This window comes from Vulpes lagopus, chromosome X (genome assembly GCF_018345385.1).
Source record: "Vulpes lagopus strain Blue_001 chromosome X, ASM1834538v1, whole genome shotgun sequence".
NCBI classification, from domain to species: Eukaryota; Metazoa; Chordata; class Mammalia; order Carnivora; family Canidae; genus Vulpes; species Vulpes lagopus.
In genome coordinates this window covers 120486059-120506969 of record NC_054848.1, presented here as the reverse complement: position 1 = coordinate 120506969, position 20911 = coordinate 120486059, and the positions used below count along the sequence as shown (strand labels likewise).

The 20911-nt window shown below is 42.6% G+C and overlaps 1 protein-coding gene across 8 annotated transcripts in view; it reads right to left on the bottom strand.

Annotated features, from left to right (window-relative positions):
- Positions 1 to 11474: 11474 nt before the first annotated feature.
- The window catches only part of ZNF185 (zinc finger protein 185 with LIM domain), a 65423-nt gene continuing 55986 nt past the window's right edge, over positions 11475 to 20911 (bottom strand). For 7 of the 8 annotated variants that reach the window (XM_041740188.1, XM_041740193.1, XM_041740191.1 and 4 more), the window contains 4 exons: positions 17856 to 17927; positions 15817 to 15919; positions 14980 to 15078; positions 11475 to 14021 (listed from right to left, as the gene is read on the bottom strand). In XM_041740188.1, the coding sequence (XP_041596122.1) occupies positions 14980 to 15078; positions 15817 to 15919; positions 17856 to 17927 (274 nt within the window). In that variant the 3' untranslated portion in view covers positions 11475 to 14021. The remainder of the gene's footprint in view (positions 14022 to 14979; positions 15079 to 15816; positions 15920 to 17855; positions 17928 to 20911) is intronic. The other variant, XM_041740190.1, reaches the window with a different exon arrangement.

Here is a 20911-nt window from a genome sequence, read left to right as displayed (position 1 = left end):
TTCTGAAAGAAATTGAGGAAGACACAAAGACATGGAAAAAGATTCCATGCTCATGGATTGGAAGAACCAATATTGTGAAAATGTCAATGTTACCCAGGGCAATTTACACATTTAACGCAATCCCTATCAAAATACCATGGACTTTCTTCAGAAAGTTGGAACAAATCATCTTAAGATTTGTGTGGAATCAAAAAAGACCCTGAATAGCCAGGGTAATATTAAAAAAGAAAATCATAGCTGGGGGCATCACAATGCCAGATTTCAGGTTGTACTACAAAGCTGTGGTCATCAAGACAGTGTGGTCCTGGCACAAAACCAGACACATAGATCAATGGAACAGAATAGAGAACCCAGAAGTGGACCCTCAACTTCATGGTCAACTAATATTCGACAAAGCAGAAAAGACTATCTACTGGAAAAAAGTCTCTTCAAAAATGGTGCTGGGAAAATTAGACAGCCACATGCAGAAGAATGAAACTAGACCACTCTCTTGCACCATACCCAAAGATAAACTCAAAATGGATGAAAGATCTAAATGTGAGACAAGATTCCATCAAAATCTAGAGGAGAACACAGGCAACACCCTTTTTGTTTTTGTTTTGTGTTTTTTTATAAATTTATTTTTTATTGGTGTTCAATTTGTCAACATGCAAAATAACACCCAGTGCTCATCCAATCAAGTGCCCACCTCAGTGCCCGTCACCCAGTCACCCCTAACCCCAGCCCACCTCCCCTTCCACCACCCCTAGTTCATTTCCCAGAGTTAGGAGTCTTTCATGTTCTGTCTCCCTTTCTGATATTTCCCACTCATTTCTTCTCCTTTCCCCTTTATTCCCTTTCACTATTTTTTATATTCCCCAAATGAATGAGACCATATAATGTTTTTCCTTCTCCAATTGGCTTATTTCACTCAGCATAATACCCTCCAGTTCCATCCACGTCGAAGCAAATGTTGGGTATTTGTCGTTTCTAATGGCTGAGCAATATTCCATTGTATACATAGACCACATCTTCTTTATCCATTCATCTTTCGAAGGACACCGAGGCTCCTTCCACAGTTTGGCTATTGGCAACACCCTTTTTGAACTTGGCCACAGCAACTTCTTGCAAGATACATCCACGAAGGCAAGAGAAACAAAAGCAAAAATGAATTATTGGGACTTCATCAAGATAAGAACCTTCCGCACAGGAAAAGAAACAGTCAACAAAACTCAAAGACAACCTATAGAATGGGAGAAGATATTTGCAAATGACCTATCAGATAAAGGGCTAGTATCCAAGATCTATAAAGAGCTTATTAAACTCAACACCCAAGAAGCAAACAATCCAATGATGAAATGGGCAAGAGACATGAACGGAAATTTCACAGAGGAAGACATAGACATGGTCAACAAGCACGTGAGAAAATGCTCTGCATCACTTGCCATCAGGGAAATATAAATCAAAACCAATGAGATACCACCTCACACCAGTGAGAATGGGGAAGATCAACAAGACCGGAAACAACAAATGTTGGAGAGGATGTGGAGAAAAGGGAACCCTCTTACACTGTTGGTGGGAATGGGAACTGGTGCAGCCACTCTGGAAAACTGTGTGGAGGTTCCTCAAAGAGTTAAAAATAGATCTGCCCTACGACCCAGCAATTGCACTGCTGGGGATTTACCCCAAAGATACAGATGCAGTGAAACGCCGGGATACCTTCACCCCGATGTTTACAGCAGCAATGTCCACGGTAGCCAAACTGTGGAAGGAGCCTCGGTGTCCATCGAAAGATGAAACGATAAAGAAGATGTGGTCTATGTATACGATGGAATATTACTCAGCCTAATATTACTTAGAAACGACAAATACCCAGCATTTGCTTCGACGTGGATGGAACTGGAGGGTATTATGCTGAATGAAATAAGTCAATCAGAGTAGGACAAACATTATATGGTCTCATTCATTTGGGGAATATAAAAAATAGTGAAAGGGAATAAAGGGGAAAGGAGAGAAAATGAGTGGGAAATATCAGAGAGGGTGACAGAACATGAGAGACTCCTAACTCTGGGAAATGAACAAGGGGTGGTGGAAGAGGAGGTGGGCGGGGGGTTGGGGGACTGGGTGACGGGCACCGAGGTGGGCACTTGATGGGATGAGCCCTAGGTGTTATGCTATATGTTGGCAAATTGAACTCCAATAAAAAGAAATTTTAAAAAAAGATGTGGTCTATATATACAACGGAATATTCCTCAGCCATTAGAAACAACAAATACCCACCATTTTCTTCAGCGTGGATGGAACTGGAGGGTATTATGCGGAGTGAAATAAATCAATCAGAAAAGGACAAACATTATATGGTCTCATTCATTTGGGGAATATAAAAATTAGTGAAGGGGAATAAAGGGAAAGGAGGGAAAATGAGTGAAAATATCAGTGAGGGTGACAAAACATGAGAGACACCTAACTCTGGGAAATGAACAAGGGGTAGTGGAAGGGGAAGTGGGCAGGGGGTTTGGGGTGACTGGATGATGGGCACTGAGGGGGGCACTTGGTGGGATGAGCACTGGGTATTATGCTATATGTTGGCAAACTGAACTCCAATAAAAAAAATTTTTTTTAAATCAAACTTTTCTTTGGCTGGGCCTGGGAAAGTGCTACCTGAAAAACACTTTCAGTTTTCAGTACCACATGCTTTCTTTCAAGTGCTGCAAAACTGGTGGTTTGACTTGGGCCAAACCCTCTGGCTCCATGTCCTCAGTGGTTGCTATACCCCAGTGTTTTGCTGACATCTACCATGCTCTGGCTGTTGTCTTTCAGGAAGCAGTGCAGTCTATTGATAAATTCATCATCAGGGTTCCAGGGTTTTACTTCCTCTTCCCAGGCACCTCCATTTCCTGGTATTTGAGCATCGTAGTGTAATTGACAGAGTCAGCAAATTCAATGAAGACTGCCTTAGCATTTTCCTCCTTCCTGAACCTCTGAGCAGGAGAAAACATGAGACTATTGCATTCTGCACCCTGGGGCTATACAGGCCCAGGGCACCTGGCACCTCCTTTGCCAGGGCAAAGGCTAAAGAAAGGAAATTTGGAGTTCCCCTTCCTCATAAAATGCCTGACAGATGAGAAAGATGGCTGGAGCTCTCCACAGTGCAATGGGTGTGGAAAGTGTGTGACAAGGTGCAGTGTTGCCATGGCTACTGAGAACACATGGACCGTGGATTTCTATCACAAAGTGGTATCATATGGTGAAGTTAAGACCATTGAGAAGCAACAGGTGATGTCACTGGCCTCTAACCACTGAAGTGTCCTAGTAACCGGGTTGTGAGGGAGGGAGGAGAAATGGGGAATGGGCAGCAAGGATCTAGTGCTGAAAAAACAAGAGCTTATGGTTCAATTGTGTGAAGGCAGAAAAAGGGCCTAGAAAGGGTCTAAAGTGTCACACTGCAAGAGATAGACAATTCTTACCCTAGGGGGTGACCTGCCCTGCAGAGAATGTAAATCTTGTCACGCAGCCCCTCCCCTCCTTTGCCAGAGCACAGAAGCCCCTCCCAACATAGGCTCACTTCAGTGTCTCACTTCTAAGGCCCCACTGGCAGTGCAGATTCTGGGATTCCACCAGCACTCAACATGTAATCTGCCCTTTAGTTCTATCCTCAAGAAGGCAGTTTCTGGCCTTGGGGTGAGTACTAATCCACTGGATCTGTCAAAAGTAAGGCAGAAATATCTTGCTATTGTTGTGCCTCACATGCCCCTGCTCAGGCTATACCAATTCTGAGTCTGCAGAGGTGTCCACAACTACTCTGGTGCATGGATACATGAAACTGCTAAACAAGGATCCACTGCTAGAGGAGAAGCAATCCTGCAGTAAGACTATTGCCACACACCACAAAACTGTGACCCCACTGCCAATTTTCACCCCTTTCCATGCCTCACCCCTGCCTTCAAGTACCACCCCCACTGAAACTCAACTTCTGGCCCAAGGCCCCCTACCAAGCACCACCACTTTACAAGCCCTGCCCTATGTGAAGTCGTTTGCACCCACCCAGACCCCATCCCCACCTAAGTCCAAGTCCTGAAGCCAAAGCTGGTGGGGTACCAGACCTGATCTAATGGGATACCACTTCCAGGGGAAACTTACAGCCACCAATCCCTGGGATGCCAGGGAAGATGGCAAGGGTCATTGGTGGGTATCCTCTGGTTGCTCTCTGTGCCCCAGGTCCTATGCCATACCTGATGGAGATGTGTCCAAGACAGAGAACCTGAGCACCAACCACAGCCACCATGTGTCTCTCCTCACTTCTGCCATAGTGCAGACTGGGCTGGGAGCTGGTGGTGGCACGAAGACGTTCTTGGGTGACAAACCCCCTATGGAGCTGTGCATGGCCTGCTCCCAGCTGCTCTCTAAGAAGTATGGCACATACCTACCTCCTCAAAAGGGGGCTTTTCTTCCTGCCTCCTGCCCCTGTCCCTGTTATGCCTGGAATGACTGTTTGATTCAAACTGAGGGGCAGCTTACATTAAAGAACTGGATCTAGTGTGGCTTTGGATTTGCTCAAAGGGGACCAGCAGACCCATCATGTGCCATGCCAGGCCTAGCAGCCATTGCAGCTCCTGTTGCATGTATCTCTTCTCCCACTGGACAGAAGCCATGCTGTGACAGTCACCAGTTGCTCTCCCCATTTGAATATTCCAGCTATCATTGCTCCTGGGTACAAAAGTAAAGCCCCACTGGGTTGGCAATAAAGGAAAGCTCTTAGCCCTGTTTATTTTTTTATTGTGCTGCATTCTAGGGGATGATGGCAAAAATACAGCTGCTTCCTATATTTCACAGGGTTCATGCCCTCTTCACCAAGAGACAGAAAACTATCAAAAGATTGCATTTTGCCATTATTGTCTTGACTTATTGACCAAGGATTTCTCACCTGGTACCCAAACTCCTGGCTCTTTTATGAAGTACGCTTTTTTCCTTATAGGGAAGACGGAATATTCGCCCTGAGACCCACAGGATCCTAAAACACGATTTGGGAAAAGAACATGGGTAGGGCACAGGCAGCATACTGGAAGGTGTGCACAAATCTTGATAAAAATGCTGGTCTGAGTTAGGAGGACTGGAGTGAACTGAGATTTTGCATTTTGCAGTAACTATCGCTTTCAGTACCAAGGTTCTGAAGCCTGTAATTCAGAACCAGAACTTCTGGGGCTTTGCTGACAGAACAGATTTCCTTTGTTTTATTTGGTATTCAAAAGAATAGACTTTTCTATAATGTTTTAACAAAAAATATTTAAAGAAAACAAAATATTGATTCAAAGGTTACCAGGCAAGATATTTGTAGACATTGGGCATCCCGGGTGGCTCAGTGGTTTAGCACCGCCTTCAGCCCAGGGCCTGATCCTGGAGACTGGGGATCGAGTCCCACTTCGGGCTCCCTGCATGGAGCCTGCTTCTCCTTCTGCCTGTGTCTGTACCTCTCTCTCTCTCTCTGTGTCTCTCATGAATAAATAAATAAATAAGATCTTTAAAATATATATATATATATTTGCAGACATCACCTCATTCCCTGTAACTGCAGGTGTTTCCTATGTCTGAGAAGGGGAACACAGACCTCAACAAACCTTAACACACTATTGAGAATCTACTGAATCAATCTCCTTCCACTGCCAAGAAAAAGCTGCTACCTGGTATTGTCAGAGAGTCACAGACCCCAGTTGGGACATTTTACCTCAGGGTTCTCATAACACCAGTTCACTGTGACTATGCAGTTACCACTCAGCTGCCTGTTATTACTAGTATCACAAGGTATCTCAAACCCATAGCATGGAAAGAGGTTTTCTGGCTCTGTGATCCTGGAAAACAGCAAAAATTAAGAAATACCCCTGAAAACTTACAACGTTGTATTACTTTTAGGTGTAAAACATAATGATTTGCTGTTTGTATATAGTGCAATATGATCCCAATAAAGCAAGTTAACAGCCATTACTACACTTAGTTACACATTTTTTCCTTGTAAGAATTTTTAAGATCTCCCAGCACCTTTCAAAAACACAATATGGTATTAACTATAGTCGCCATGCTGTGCATTACATCCCCAGGAGCTATTTATATGTATGTTTTTGTATATAGGTATGCATATGTAATATTTCCTGCTCCTGATGGTACTGACAAATTAAATTATAAAATCTCTTTGAGGAACTTGGTTTAGAGATAATTAAGTGTTTTTATAATTGAATACTCTTAACATTCTCAGGAATTAATAAAACAGAACTTTGAAAAACTTTAACAACAGTTAACTATGTTTCATATGTAGTAGTCAGTCCTAAATATGGTTTCCAAGATCTTGGGATAACCTATAACCCCAGACTTATGCTAAATTAAGTATGTAAAGTATGTATAATGTGTTTTTGTTAAGAAAAAAGAGTCATTTTACCCTACAGTAAAATGACTGGTTTCAGAATGGGAAAGATGGAAATGTAGGGTGACACCTGAATGGGTATGAAAAGTAGAATGTTCACAGAAAAGAAATTTTACTTCTAATGGTCAAAGCTGGCTAAAGTTTCATAGGCTTATTTATGATATTTTTAAAATGAGCTCTAATATTAAACAGTACACTGATGCAAAACTAGTATTTTATTTTCTCTGTTAAAACTGAAATCTGTTCTTACATTATTGGTCTGCTTTTAATAAGAGTTGGTAAAAGTTTTTCTTTACTTTTTGAATAATCCTCCTAAAAAGCAAAGCTTCTGTCTTATCAGAATGATTTTCTTTGCCTCATGTAGATTTTAATATTCTTAATTACTTGAGAAGTCTTCTTAATAACCTTTACAGATTTATTTATTTAAGGGAGCAGCAGTGGGTGAGGGAGACAGGCAAAGGAGGCAGAGAGAGTCTTACGCAGACTCCATGCTGAGCATGGAGCCTGACTCAGGGCTCTATCTCATGACGCTGAGCTCACCACCTGACCTGAAACAAACAGTGGGACACTTAACTGACTCTGCCATTCAGGCGCCCTGAGAAGTCTTCTTTTATTTATTTATTTTTTAAGACTTTATTTATTCATGAGACACACACACACACACACACACACAGAGAGAGAGAGAGAGAGAGAGAGAGAGGAGAGAAGAGAGAGACGCAGAGACACAGGCAGAGGGAGAAGCAGGCTCCATGCAGGGAGGCCGATGGGGGACTCGATCCCGGGACTCCAGGATCACGCCCTGGGCCAAAGGCAGGCGCTAAACCGTTGAGCCACCCAGGGATCCCAGTCTTCTCACTTTTGAATAAAAACTAAACAAAACAAAACTAAGGTTCTTTATAATGTATCACCTCCTATATTTACTTAAATATTTTGCCACTTTGGTTAGATAGCCAGGTTATGTTTCTCAACTACCCATGGTATTATTTAACCAAGTGTTCAAATTTCCTGGCAACTTTGAACTTTTGCCATCTTAAACTCAAATCCTAAGTGATATATATTCTTGATTTCAAGCTTTCTTTTGGTTTTCCCAGAGTGACCCTGGAAAATCACAGAGGATCTTTCACCTTATAAAAACAGATATGTGAGAGACAATTAGATTTATTTGATATACTGAGTTGCATTAGAAGCTTTGTCAAATCAGAAGAGATGTCTAATCTTCCCTAGGTTAAATTTGCATAGGTAAGATGTTATTAATATATATTTAAATGGGTAGGAAATATCAGAAAGGGAGACAGAACATAAATACTCCTAACTCTGGGAAACGAACTAGGGGTGGTGGAAGGGGAGGAGGGCGGGGGGTGGGGGGGAATGGGTGACGGGCACTGAGGGGGACACTTGACGGGATGAGCACTGGGTGTTATTCTGTATGTTGGCAAATTGAACACCAATAAAAAATAAATTAATTATTATTTTTTAAAAAACCTTGTTCTGAGCAGGTAAAGAAAAACAAATATATATATATATATATACATATATATATATGTATATATATTTCAGAAATTGTATGAAGTTCCTAGAGATTTGCAAAGCCCTTGCTATCTGTGATATATCCTGGTGCTGCTTTGTACAATATTAAACAATAGTATAGTGTTATCAGTCATCATTTTAGTAATCTTTTAAAATGTTGCATGCCCCAGAAACAACCATATTTCCCTCTCAATTGCATTATTTCTGTAATGAACCCTCATCAGATCTTTAACCATTGCCATGTTAAGTTTTTTGTCATACACAGTTTTTTGTTTTACACTGAGTTTTCCGTGAAAGCACTTGCTATTAGCTACAAGACAGAATGCCTCATATGCAAGAAAAAGGGACTTTCTCAAACCCCCATGGAAAAGACTATGGCAGGTGCTCTTAGACATGGGTTTCTGATGGCATGGCTTAAATAACTTTGAGATCCTACCACTAAACTGAGCCATAATTTCCAGAACTCTAATGAAGAAACTGCTGGGTTTATGAAACTGCTAACCCAAGACTGAGCAGGAGAAGAACTGATTACATAGGACTGAATGAATTCATGAAAGATGATTATGGATTTTTTATGGAATATTGCTGATTCTTCAATGTTCTATTTTCTAGCTATAAGGACCTTCTTTGTCATTTCTTTTAAGCTATCTACAACTCGTAACGATTCAAAACTATACTTTTAGAAACAGAAATGAAATACTTATCTTTTCTTCCCTGCCCTATCCCTCCAGAATTTGAGAATTCTTTTTATGCATTTTGTGGCAATACAGTTTTTTGCCTGGATTCAACAAGAACCTGCCCTCCTTGTTAATAGGATGTAATTGGAAACACTGATTATATAACCAGGGCTTTGACTAAAATGTTGTATTTGAGAATGATGCTGATAGAAATAAGATATGACCTGATAATTTTGAGTAACTAAGGTTGAGTTTATGAAACCAATGCTTTAAAAACTCTCTTGGGAAAAATAGTCTGGTGCCTGGCCTACAGAGTTCCCAGCCTTACAAATGAATAAGGAAGCTCACTTCCTGGCATGTCCAGGATCCTGAGGGTATTTGAAGGACGTCAAAAATTTGCCAAAATGTCTTCTTAACACTGGGCCCTACCCATGAATGCTGCCTGCAACCCCAGGAATTCCTGTGAAGAAAGTATTAAAAAACAGAGCATAGTGAGGAGGGCCTGGAATATGGGTCTTTCACAGAAGAGATGGTGTGGTAGAAAACATTCATAGGCAGAGTGTATGTTGCAGAGGCCATTCATGTAGAAGAAATTTAGGTGGAGATAGCATTAATAAGGAAGCCCATCAGGAAAGCAGTGCCAGTCTTTCTCAAGCAGGGGGGGCTTGAGAACGGGGAATCAGTGGCTTACACAATCAATAGAAGGCTGAAGCAGCAAAGATCAGGGAGGCTGCCCTTGGAACATAAGGGAAAAACCCCAATGATTCCAGATGCCTAAAGGACTGTCATGGGTGATCCTAGGACATTTTCCACGTGTACCCTATTTTTGACATCCCATAGTGTCCATTGGTGCTGCCAGAAAATAAGGGCTTCCAAATCTGGAATAAGTACTTCTCAGAGTACTCGAGTACCTGGAGAACTGAGCCCAGAAGCACTCTAATGATGGATTCTGTGATGCGTATTTCTCAGGATTCTCCCTTATATTGAGGAGAGTAAGTACAAAGAGGCAAGCATGCTGCCTAGTTGCTAAAGCCAATCCAGCATGGCCCACCTCTGACCACTCATCACCCATAATACTCTTCTATCTATATTTTTCTCACAAATGATCAGTAGCAACACTATGCTTCTGTTTAACATAATGTATGCATCCTTCGTATAGGTGACTATGCCCTTATCTTCTCCAAGAAGGGGTGTCAAAAATCCCATTAGACACACTCTCATTATCTGGGGGATGTATGTTCCTTTTCTGGTTCTGTCACAATTACATTTTGATATGCTGTAGTCCACAGACTAAGTTATAAGATTAAGCACCATCCACGCAATTTACATGATGATTAACAAATGAGAGAAGGGAAAATTGGGCTAGTAGATTCAAATTTAAAACAAAGCAAAACAAAATATGCATAGCTTCTATAACTTTTACTTCTGCAGCTAATCATGAGGTTATAGTCAGTATTTATAACTTCCTTCCTCAAGCAGTATTTCAAATTCCCTATGACCTCATTCAGGTGGTTGTGATTATCTACCTGGTGGGAGGATAAAAACCTTTGTTCCTGACCAATCTCAGTGCTTAGTGGTCCTGCCTGCATGAGTTACTGTGGTTTTCCATTAACTTATATTATTGGACAAGGGAGCACTAAGAGATACTCTGAGAAGATCAATATCCTAGGTTGCAGACATGGTCCTTCCTGCCCCCACTGTGTAGCAGCAACCCTATTTCCCCTTGATAATGAGGAGCAATCAACGAGCCAGTAACTCTCTTTGTTGGTTCAGTGGTATGAGAGGCCCCAAATTTCCAGGTGGCAGTGTCAACTTCCAATTCAATGGAACCAGTGTTGGTTCCCCTAGTGAAACTTTTCCTTCCTTGGGACCTTCACAGGGAGATGATATTGTGCAAAGAAGCATCACTAGAAGAATGTGTTACATGGACACCACATAAGGGTGCATGGATGGGGTGCAGATCTATGGGGTTGGAGCAGGAGGAATACAGACTAAGTACTGAGGTCAATCTGCTGGTGGAAACTTAGTATGCAAAGTGATTTTTCAAAATAACACTATTGTATTTTTTTGTGTCATATATTGTCATATACTGTCTGTGTCATATACTGTCACCAAAAGAGAGTCCTAGAAATATCTGGTTAGGAGCTACTGCTGTAGTCCTTGTCTTCTAAAGTAGTAAAATCTCTTCTTCTTTTCCCAATTGTACTCATGTAAGCAAAATGGTGACTGAGGTTGGGGTGAAAAGTAGCTCCAGGGACACTAGTTCAATAGCTAAGGAACATTGGGTTCCAAGGTCTCTGCTCAGTAGTGGAAGGATTTCTCTAGCATGTCTGCTATCTTTGGACTAACTTTTTGATTACATTTTTTTTTGTCCCTGGGCTGGATCAAGACACAGATAGCATGCAAACCGTAGTTTGGATACAAAACTCAGAAGCATGGATCACTTGACAGGCAGTATGACAATTCAACAGGATTCTGTAGCACTGGCCTTAATAAGCAAGATGAAAGTCTTGACTATTGATGCACATCTGGAGGATGATGAATGTGTGTGTGCGAGTATCTTTGAGAGGAGTGTTTGAGAGATACATATTTAGAATTACTGTCAAAGAAGAGTTGATGGGTGCAGGGGTGTTTAAGTTGAAGGGAGAACCCCATAAGTATCTTCATCTACTTTAGGGATTGGCATATAGGAGAGGGATGATGTATTACCAGTGGGCAATAAAGGGAAACAGATTTTAACTCAACTGAAGAATGCATTTTCTGAAACTGGACCTGTCCAGAGACAGAACAAGTTTGTACAGGGCTGAGCTGGTCATTGCAAGTGTGCAATAAGGACTAGATGGCCATTTGTCTGCAGTGGTAATGAAGGGGAGGATGGACCCAAAAGAATAAAATATTTTTATTAAGATTTGACCTGTTTAGAATTCCACACATCCTGTGCATGCATGATTTCTACATTTTGCTATTTTTTTCTTTTTAGATTTGATACTTCTTAAAGTATTTATTAGCTTTTGTAAACAATGGCTTCAGGCAATAGGAGAAAATAAATTACATAGCCAAATACACCAACTAATTATACTTAAAAAAAGGAAACCTTAACATTGACAACATTGACACATGCAATATCTCAACATTTATTATAATTGTGTACATTAATCTGGGTTAAGCAAATGCGATTAAAACACTAGACAATTAAAAAGAAGCAAAAGTATAATGCAACCACCTTTCTTAAGTCTGGAGAATTCTGTGCCTTTTTAGACATGAAAGGCTGTTCTGAATAGAAATCAATATTGATCTTACAAGATATCAATTTCTTGCATATTGGTTCAAAAACTCCGTTAAAGGCAGAGTGTGTATATTAAAGGTGGAGAAGTCAGCCTATCTTGGACCTCTTTACTCTGTACCCACCAACTGGGTATATACTGACTCAGGGTCAGAACCTCCCATACTAAAGAGCAGCGTTTCTTTCCCTTTTACTCATTCATTTAGCACCTATGTATCAGTGCCTCCCAAGTGACAAGTCCTTTGCTGTAGACAAGGAATACCAGCTCACATTTAGTGTTGGTACATGACATATTGTACCACTCTCCCCCTCCAGAGCAAATCTAATGCACATCTATGCAAATAAATGCAGTGTTCCTCTCTGATCATTTGGTAGGAAGACAAGTCCACTAGCCAATGTGCATAGGACTCAACCTGGAGAGAGATGGAGACACTTTCTAATTAAATCAATAGAAGAGACCCTCATTTTTCATCAGAAAAACATCTCAGGTTGTTTTCCTCTTAAGGACCTTACACAGTGATGCTGGTCCCAAAGGCAGAGGAGCTTAGTTGAACCTGAACAGAGTATTAGCTTATTGCAGGATGGGCCTGCAATCTGTTTAGACTGCCAACAGGTTTCTGTGTTCCAAGTACTTGGGACCGCAGCAGTTGCTGCTATCTTGGGACAGTCTGTAGTGAACAATAAGTTACTGAAGGACCTGGGCTCAGATCAGCTAGCTTACTGAAACTTTCCCTGGGTTGACAAGCTCTTCTTTGGGAAGGTCTGTGAGTCACATCTCTACTCAGCAGAGAAATCTGAGTTCAGAAGAGCATCTTAGTTCAGAATTGTTCTCATGGAAAGGGGAGGAGAGGGAAGGCGGGCAGTTGGCATTTGTGGTACTTAATGGGGAGACCTAGGATGCCCAGAGGAGAGGAATGATTTCCTACTTTCCTCTCTTTGTAAGAGTATTCCTCAGGGGAGGCCTGAGGAGGGCAGTGTTACCTATTAAAATGAGGTAACCTCTACACAGTGCTTGGTACACAGTCAGTGCTAAATCAATGCTTGGTGTTGTGGTTACTGTTACTGAACACAACATGGGTTCTGGAGAGAGACAGCAATGGTTCCACACAATGCAATGACCATCTTCTGAGCCTCAATATCTTCTTTGGTAAATTGGGGACAGGAATACCCTCTGCCTAAGATTAGTATGAAGATTAATGCCACCACTCTGTGATAATGCCTGATATGTAGTAAGGCCTTAAGAAATATTAGCTGCTTTTCTCCCTTCTGAATCCTGCTAGGGTCTATGCACCCTAAAACTTACTTTAGAAGATTTCTGTGTAATTATTAGGAATTGAGGGAAAAGGTATTAATCCGCAATCAAGATTCAGACACAGATGTCCCTTTGGTCAGTGGCCTCCTAAGAATTTAAACTTAATTGTATAGATTTTCTAATACATGCCCACATGCCTGCAGGAAAAAAAAATGTCTCAATTATAGTGAAAAGTGAGGAGAAGATAATTAAAATCTGATATAATTAAATCAAAAGCAACTAACTACTTTTAAATGTGTATGGAAAGTTAAATATATATTCATATATATATATATATTTCAAATAGATAAGCCAAATATTAGCCTATGCCAATCACTAGCATTCAATGTCTGCAATTCACCCACCGGACATCATCAAAAGTCTTCAACTTGGCCCCTCAGAAGCTTTAGGGAATCTCTTGCTTTCAATTCCCAAAGGTACACTTAGAGCTGTGGCCTAGAATGTGGGTTTGCTCTTTGTCCCAAAAGTCAGGACACACTGAAACCCACACTCCTGCCTAACATTCCAGGCCACCTAAACTCATCAGGAGGCCAAGCTGTCTTAGGAAAGCTAAGATTAAATTTTTGTTCAATCCTTTTTTTTTCTTGGGCCTGAAATAAGATCATGGACATAAAGTGCTTTCTAAGCTATAAAAAGCTACACACACAAGTAATTATCATAGCATCATTAAGATACTCTACTGGATGTAAGCAGTTCAACTTGAGAGGGGAAAAACATGAAGAAATCAAATGGGGAGAGAAAAGAGTGAGGGAAGAAGAGCCAGCAACTTGGGGCAACTGGGGACAGCCAAACTTGTCCAGGAGTCATCAGCTTCTTCTCAGCCTGGAAGAGCTAAAAGAAAATAGTAGTAGCCATGAGATTGGAAATACAGATCCAATCCAATAACCAGTCAGAGGTTCTTGGGGTGGTTGATGTCTCCAAGCATTAGGAGTAATAGTCCAGGTTAATATGTCTTCTAGAGAGAATGCAGAACAGGCTTGTAGCTGGTGGATAGCCTGATTGCTACCCATTCCCACTGCCTTCAAGGTAGATATTCTGCTCTGTGCTTCTAGCTGAGGAGGTGTTAAGGAGGAGGGGCTGCCAGGATCTGGAAAGGCAGTGTCTTATAGGCACTGGGACCCATGCAGCTCAGACACTGGGGTCCATTCTGCTGGCGTTTAGCATTCAAACCTGTCTTCAGGCAGTGTTGAAAATGCAGTCCAGAGGCTGCCCAAGCAGCCCTTCCTGGTTAGGCCAGCTCCAGGATGACACCATCCCCTCCCACATATGCCCACTTATCCTGGCCTTTACCTGCTGCTGGCCACCTACCTGTATCTTGTTTTACTGAACACCTTGGCTTTTCAGTCCTGATCTGATGCTATATAAGCAATGGTGGAGGTGGTCCAAGGGAATGTAGCAGAGAGCCCTGGATTTGAATTCGAAGTCCTGTGTTGAGATCCTGATTCTGTCATCATCCAGCTAGGTGTTTCCCCAGGCCATTTTCCTTGTTAGGTCTTTATTTGCTTGTCCTCAAATGAGGCTAACAGCATAGGCCTGGCCAGCATCCCAACACAGCTGGAGGGCTCACCTAAGGTGGTGCATGGAAGGTGTTTCTTGAAAGAAAGAGACCATGACCCCTGTAACTTAGAAGCATCTGTGGAGAGTGTCTTTGTGCCACCTAAAACTTCAAAGTCTCATAGGGTTTCCCTAAATATAAAGGTTAAGACAGCAGTATCCTGGGTTGAGACTTGGGGAGAGACCAGGGCACATTTCCTTTCCCTAATAAGTTTCCTTGCTACTTGGCACCCACCTAGAAGAGCTTCTCATAGCATTTTCCGCAGTGGATGGTGTCATGGTGAAGGAAGATCTGATCCAGGAGCTCACCCATTGGTTTACTGCAAATCCCACACTGAAAGAGAAAGCAAGCTAGAAGTCAACACTGAGCTGATGGCACATCCTGGACTTTGAAGCAGATAATAAAAAACAGTAGAAAAGAGAGACAAACCTCAAACAAACAAACAAACACATAAATTGGCAGGCAGGGTGATCACATAGTAGTTAGGAGCCTAGGCTTCAGAAATGGGCCTGGATTTGAGCCCTAAATCCACTACTTATTATCTGGGTGAGCTTGGGCAAGTTACTGAGGCTCTCTGAGCCTCTGTTTCTTCATATATAAAATAGGCACACTGGCAAGTTATCATGAGGGTCTGGTGAGGTAGTCCACATAGGGTACTCAATCTGAGGTCATACATAAAGTAAGTCATTGCTGTCATAGGAGGGCTGTGGGACTTTAATTGTGATGTGTAAGGTCCAAAGAAGGTGATACGAAAATCTAATAAAAAAGGAAGGCTATTACAGGAGTGTAGCTCTGCTGTCCTCATGACTCTTAGACCTGACACTTTAGTGAACACCTAAAGGACAAGAGTGCCCTGGGCTGAGTCTTCTGGTTTCCAGTTTGCAAAGGATGCTGAGCACAGTGGAGAATGATTGCTGGCATCCTCAACCCCCTCTGCTCATTCAGCTCCCAGTCCTGCGAAGGATCTGATGTGGAGCACAATCACACAGAGATCAAGACTTCTTTACACTCTTTGATCCACGAAGCTCCCTAACTCTGGACAATGTTAGCAGCACCACCCTTCTTCCTTACCTTAAAACAATAGTCATGGCAGCAGATGCCAAGATGCTCTAGAGTAATCTTTGGACAGTCTCTGATCTCCTGGTTGCAGTAAGTACAGATCCCTCCACTTGATCTGTGAGATGAAAAACAAGAACCTTGCAGTCAGGCTGGCATGCAGACTACTGATGTGATGCAGCAGGACCTGGCTTGACACAGCTAGGCCTAGATGCCTAGATTCTCAGGCTCCTATCTTTTTCTGTAGTGTGCAATTAATTGCATATCCCTGGGCTGGACTGGGCCTCAGCCCACTATAGACCCTTATGATATTTCCATAAATTGGTCATGTCTTTACCCTACTCATAATCATATGAGGACCACAGGACCTCCTGGTATGATTCTTATTCCAGACAGCTTGCCTCTCCCTGACCCCTTGCCTAGCATATTGGGGGCACTACTTCCCTCTAGAACAGGAGACCCATGTCTTCTTCTAAAGGGACATTCCCTTGTATGCCCTATCTGGCCTCCTGTATTGATCATCCTTCTCTTCACGCATGAGACCACTAAACCCTGCCTCTTACACCCTATACTCTTGGATCCACTCTGCCCCGTGATACTTCAAGGAAAATCACAAAGACAGTCTGGCTGTAGAAACATGGGACCTCATATTGAAGTTCTACACACTGACTTCTAGGTTGAGTATCTCCCCACTTCGAGGATCCCTGCCTTTTATCCTGAGTCACCCCTGATTTTCCTCCTCAGAGAGAACCTACTAAAAGTGCCTGCCTGCCCTCATCCTTCAGGTGTAAATTGGGAGTGCTTTCTTCCAGAGATTGGGGTATGCTTTTGACAGGAGCTAGAGGTGGTGCTATCAACCTGGAGTCACAGGCTCCTCCCTTCAAGGGCCCAGAATTACCATGAGTATCTCAGGTTTAGTCCCTTATAATGCCGTTGGCTCAGGGCTCAATCTCTTGACAGTGTTGCTAAAGATTCCGACCTTCATCAAAGCCCTGTTCCCCCCATGTATTTTACCATCATCAGTTTCAGCTCATAGTTAGTCAGATAACACAGTAGAAATATCCCTGACCTAGGAGTAGTCAGGGACGTGGTTTTTTGTCCTGGCTTTTCCACTTTGCAAAGACCCTTTTTAGGTCTTTATTTGCTTGTCCTCAAATGAGGCTAACTCATGAGGGGAGATACTCAACCTAGAAGTCAGCATGTAGAACTTCAACTCACTGTGTAACGTAAGTCACATTATTTATTCCTTCCAGGCTTGTTTCTTCCACTGTGACCTGAGTGAAGTGCATCTCTAAGATCTCTTTTTCTTGTGTTTCAAGAATTTTAAAGTAAGACTTCGTGGGATGCCTAGGTGGCTCAGCGGTTGAGTGTCTGCCTTCAGCTCAGGGCATGATCCTGGGGTCCCAGAATTGAATCCCACGTGGGGCTTCCTGCATAGAGCCTGCTTCTCCCTCTCCCTATGTCTCTGCATCTCTCTGTGTGTCTCTCATGAATAAATAAGATCAAAATAAAATAAAATAAAATAAAATAAAATAAAATAAAATAAAATAAGACTTATCATTAAGACCACCCTATGACCACTGTCATCTAGTGACAGCTTTTGAAACTGCTGAATGGAGCATTCTCTGCACCTTCATTCAATTCCAGTGAATGGCTCTACCTTGGCTTCTTGATGATAGCAACACACTTTTCTTCTTTTTCCACCCACCACTCTCTTTTGTAGTTTACTTTTTTTTTCTTTCTGGTCATACGTGCAGGTTCATTAAGTGATCATTTATGTTCAAACCCAAGGGCCTCTCCTGCTAACATGAGCTCCCTGGGCTTTCGGACACCACCATTTTGCTTCTTAGTAGCCTTCTGAGTTTGCCCTCTGGTTGCTACAAGTGTGACCTTCCAATAAGGCAAGCACCATCTAAGCAGTGGTTTGACATATTTGCAAGTGGATCAGAAGCAGCCAATGAGAAGACAAAAGCAAATGGATTTAGTGTGGAAATGTCCCTCAGCTGTTTCTTCTCTGTAGACCTGAGAGCTCCCTGGTAAGATGGTAGACTTACCTCTCAGAGTAGAGAGAGCTGTCACATGCAGGTTTCTTCTCCATGTCACATGAGTCCTCAATGCTTCTAACACTGCAGAGAGTGTGATGGGGAAGAGGTGGGCAGAAGATGGAGCCAGATGACTACCACAGTCATGAGTGGAAATGCTTTGCTAATATTATTAACCTTGTGGCCACAAGCTGGGACATGATTCTGCATGACCCACCATCGTGTGTTATGCTGAATGGCAGGGGAAGCTTTGAACTTCATGACAGGAAAGCATAATTCTCTTGGAGAACACCCCTTGCATGGGGAGCAAAGAATACTCTTATGTTGAGGAAGATGAGAAGAGGGATGGTTATGATTCACTGACCAGTAGGAAGGGATCAGGGCTTTTGTTCTTACATATATATCTGGGGTATAGTGTGACAGTCACCAGGAGACCACTCACAGCAGAAATCAGACATTAGAAATGGTAAGAAATAAAAGAACGAAACATTCTGACGTATTACCTGTGCTTGAGTTACAGGGGGGATTGAAGGGTTTTTTTTTCCTTTTTGCATCTTCATTTTTCAATAATATGACTTTTGATAATAAACACAAATTTAAAAAAAAAAAAAAAACCCTATTGCCAGGAAAGTGTGAGTAGCTACAAGCCATGGGACACACTTTAGTGATACTGCCATTCTTGCAGGAGCCATGTGGTGGCCCTTAGAGGTAGCCAGAAAAACTGCTGCTCAAAACAACTCTGTGAGGTGGATACTGTCATTAACAAGTGAGGAAACAGACACAAACAGATGGAGGGATGTGCCTAAGGTCACAGATGCTTTGGTGCAGGACTTTTTATAAAAGTGCTGTAGGTAGGAAAAAGAGACGTAGGAGGCCAGTAGTGGCTCGTGGGGTTGGAGCAGTCCGCCAGCTTGGCCTACCACCACCCCACACCTCCACCCCTGAGTCCAGGGCATAGCCGTCTGGCCTGTCCAGGCTGCTAAGGAGGGTGGGAGACCTACAGCGACTGTTTTGCACTTGGGGAGGGAATGTGAAAAGTTGCCTCCTGCCTTTCCAGCTTAAAATCTAGAGTTGGGATGCATCCCTAAAAAGTCACCCCCCCCAGCCCTAGTTCATCCCTTCAGAGCCAGGCTGCCAGACATTCCTCCTTCCTCCATCCTGCTTCACAAAGCCTTTGCAAGGAAAATCCCACACCTTCTCAGCTGCTCATTGTCATGCCCACCTCATTTTCAGGAAGTTTCCCTTTTATTTTGCTCCAGCCCAGCTCTCTACAGTCTGGTTACTCTTTTAAAATGGAGATTGGGGCAGCCCCGGTAGCTCAGCGGTTTAGCGCTGCCTTCAGCGCTGCCTTCAGCCCAGAGTGTGATCCTGGAGATCCAGGATCGAGTCCCATGTCAGGCTCCCTGCATGGAGCCTGCTTCTCCCTCTGCCTGTGTCTCTGCCTCTCTCTCTCTGTGACTCTCGCGAATAAATAAATAAAATCTTTTAAAAATAAATACATAAAATAAAATAAAATAAAATAAAATAAAATAAAATAAAATAAAATGGAGATGGAGATGGAGATGGAGATGGACAAGGAAATACAAATCAAAACCACAATGAGAAAAAAAAAAACACAATGAGATCCCACCTCACACCAGTGAGAATGGGGAAAATTAACAAGGCAGGAAACAACAAATGTTGGAGAGGATGTGGAGAAAAGGGAACCCTCTTGCACTGTTGGTGGGAATGTGAACTAATGCAGCCACTCTGGAAAACTGTGTGGAGGTTCCTCAAACGGTTAAAAATAGATCTTCCCTACGACCCAGCAATTGCACTGTTGGGGATTTACTCCAAAGATACAGGTGCAGTGAAACGCCGGGACACCTGCACCCCGATGTTTCTAGCAGCAATGTCCACAATAGCCCAACTGTGGAAGGAGCCTCGGTGTCCATCGACAGATGAATGGATCAAGAAGCTGTGGTCTGTGTATACACTGGGATATTCCTCAGCCATTAGAAACGACAAATACCCACCATTTGCTTCAACGTGGATGGAACTGGAGGGTATTATGCTGAGTGAAGTAAGTCAATCGGAGAAGGACAAACATTATATGGTCTCATTCATTTGGGGAATATAAAAAATAGTGAAAGGGAATAAAGGGGAAAGGATAGAAAATGAATGGGAAATATCAGTGAGGGTGACAAAACATGAGAGACTCCTAACTCTGGGAAATGAACTAGGGGTGGTAGAAAGGGAGGTGGGCAAGGGGTGGGGGTGACTGGGTGGTGGGCGCTGAGGGGGGCACTTGATGGGATGAGCACTGGGTGTTATTCTATATGTTGGCAAATTGAACACCAATAAAAAATAAATAAATAAAATAAAATAAAATGGAGATGGAAAATAAAATAAAATAAAATAGAGATGGGATTGCCTCTCCCCACTTCAGGCAAGAGCCTGGGCTGCATTTCTTTCTCATTTTTTTTTTTGGTCAAACATATGCGTTTTTACATTTTTTCATTAATGGGGGGGTTGACATCTTGAATAGAAATGATAGAAACAAATTAAAGCAGTGGTCGTTTTTGAGTGCGCCTTTTTGCCTTTCTACTCCCTGGGTTCTGAACACTCCTTGGGTGGGCTGTGTGCCTTCCCCCTAAAGACTGTGAGCCTGGAAGATTTCTAGGCTGAGTAACCCCCGCTGTTGCTGCTGCTCCTCGGTGTCATCTTCATCTTCTCTAATCTCACACCTCTCTGGAGCCAAAGCCAGGCCAAGCCAAGGCAGTGCAAAGAGTTGTCCTCCTTGGAGTAGATGCACCACTGGGTGTGTGCATGCTGGTGCATGCTTGAGGTGGCCCAGGATGGCAGCAGGTGCCCTTGTGGGCTGGAGCCCCCCAGGGGTGATTTATTTGGCTCATACGATGTGTAAAACTTTTTAATGGGGAGCTAACATTAAAAACTCGATTTCACATAAAAAAAAAAAAAGAAAAAAACTGCAGCTCAGAGGTTAAGTGACCTGCCTAAGGTCATGCTTAGAGTAAGGAGTGAGCTAGAGTTTCAGCCCAGGTTCTGTTTTTTTTTTTTTTTTTTTT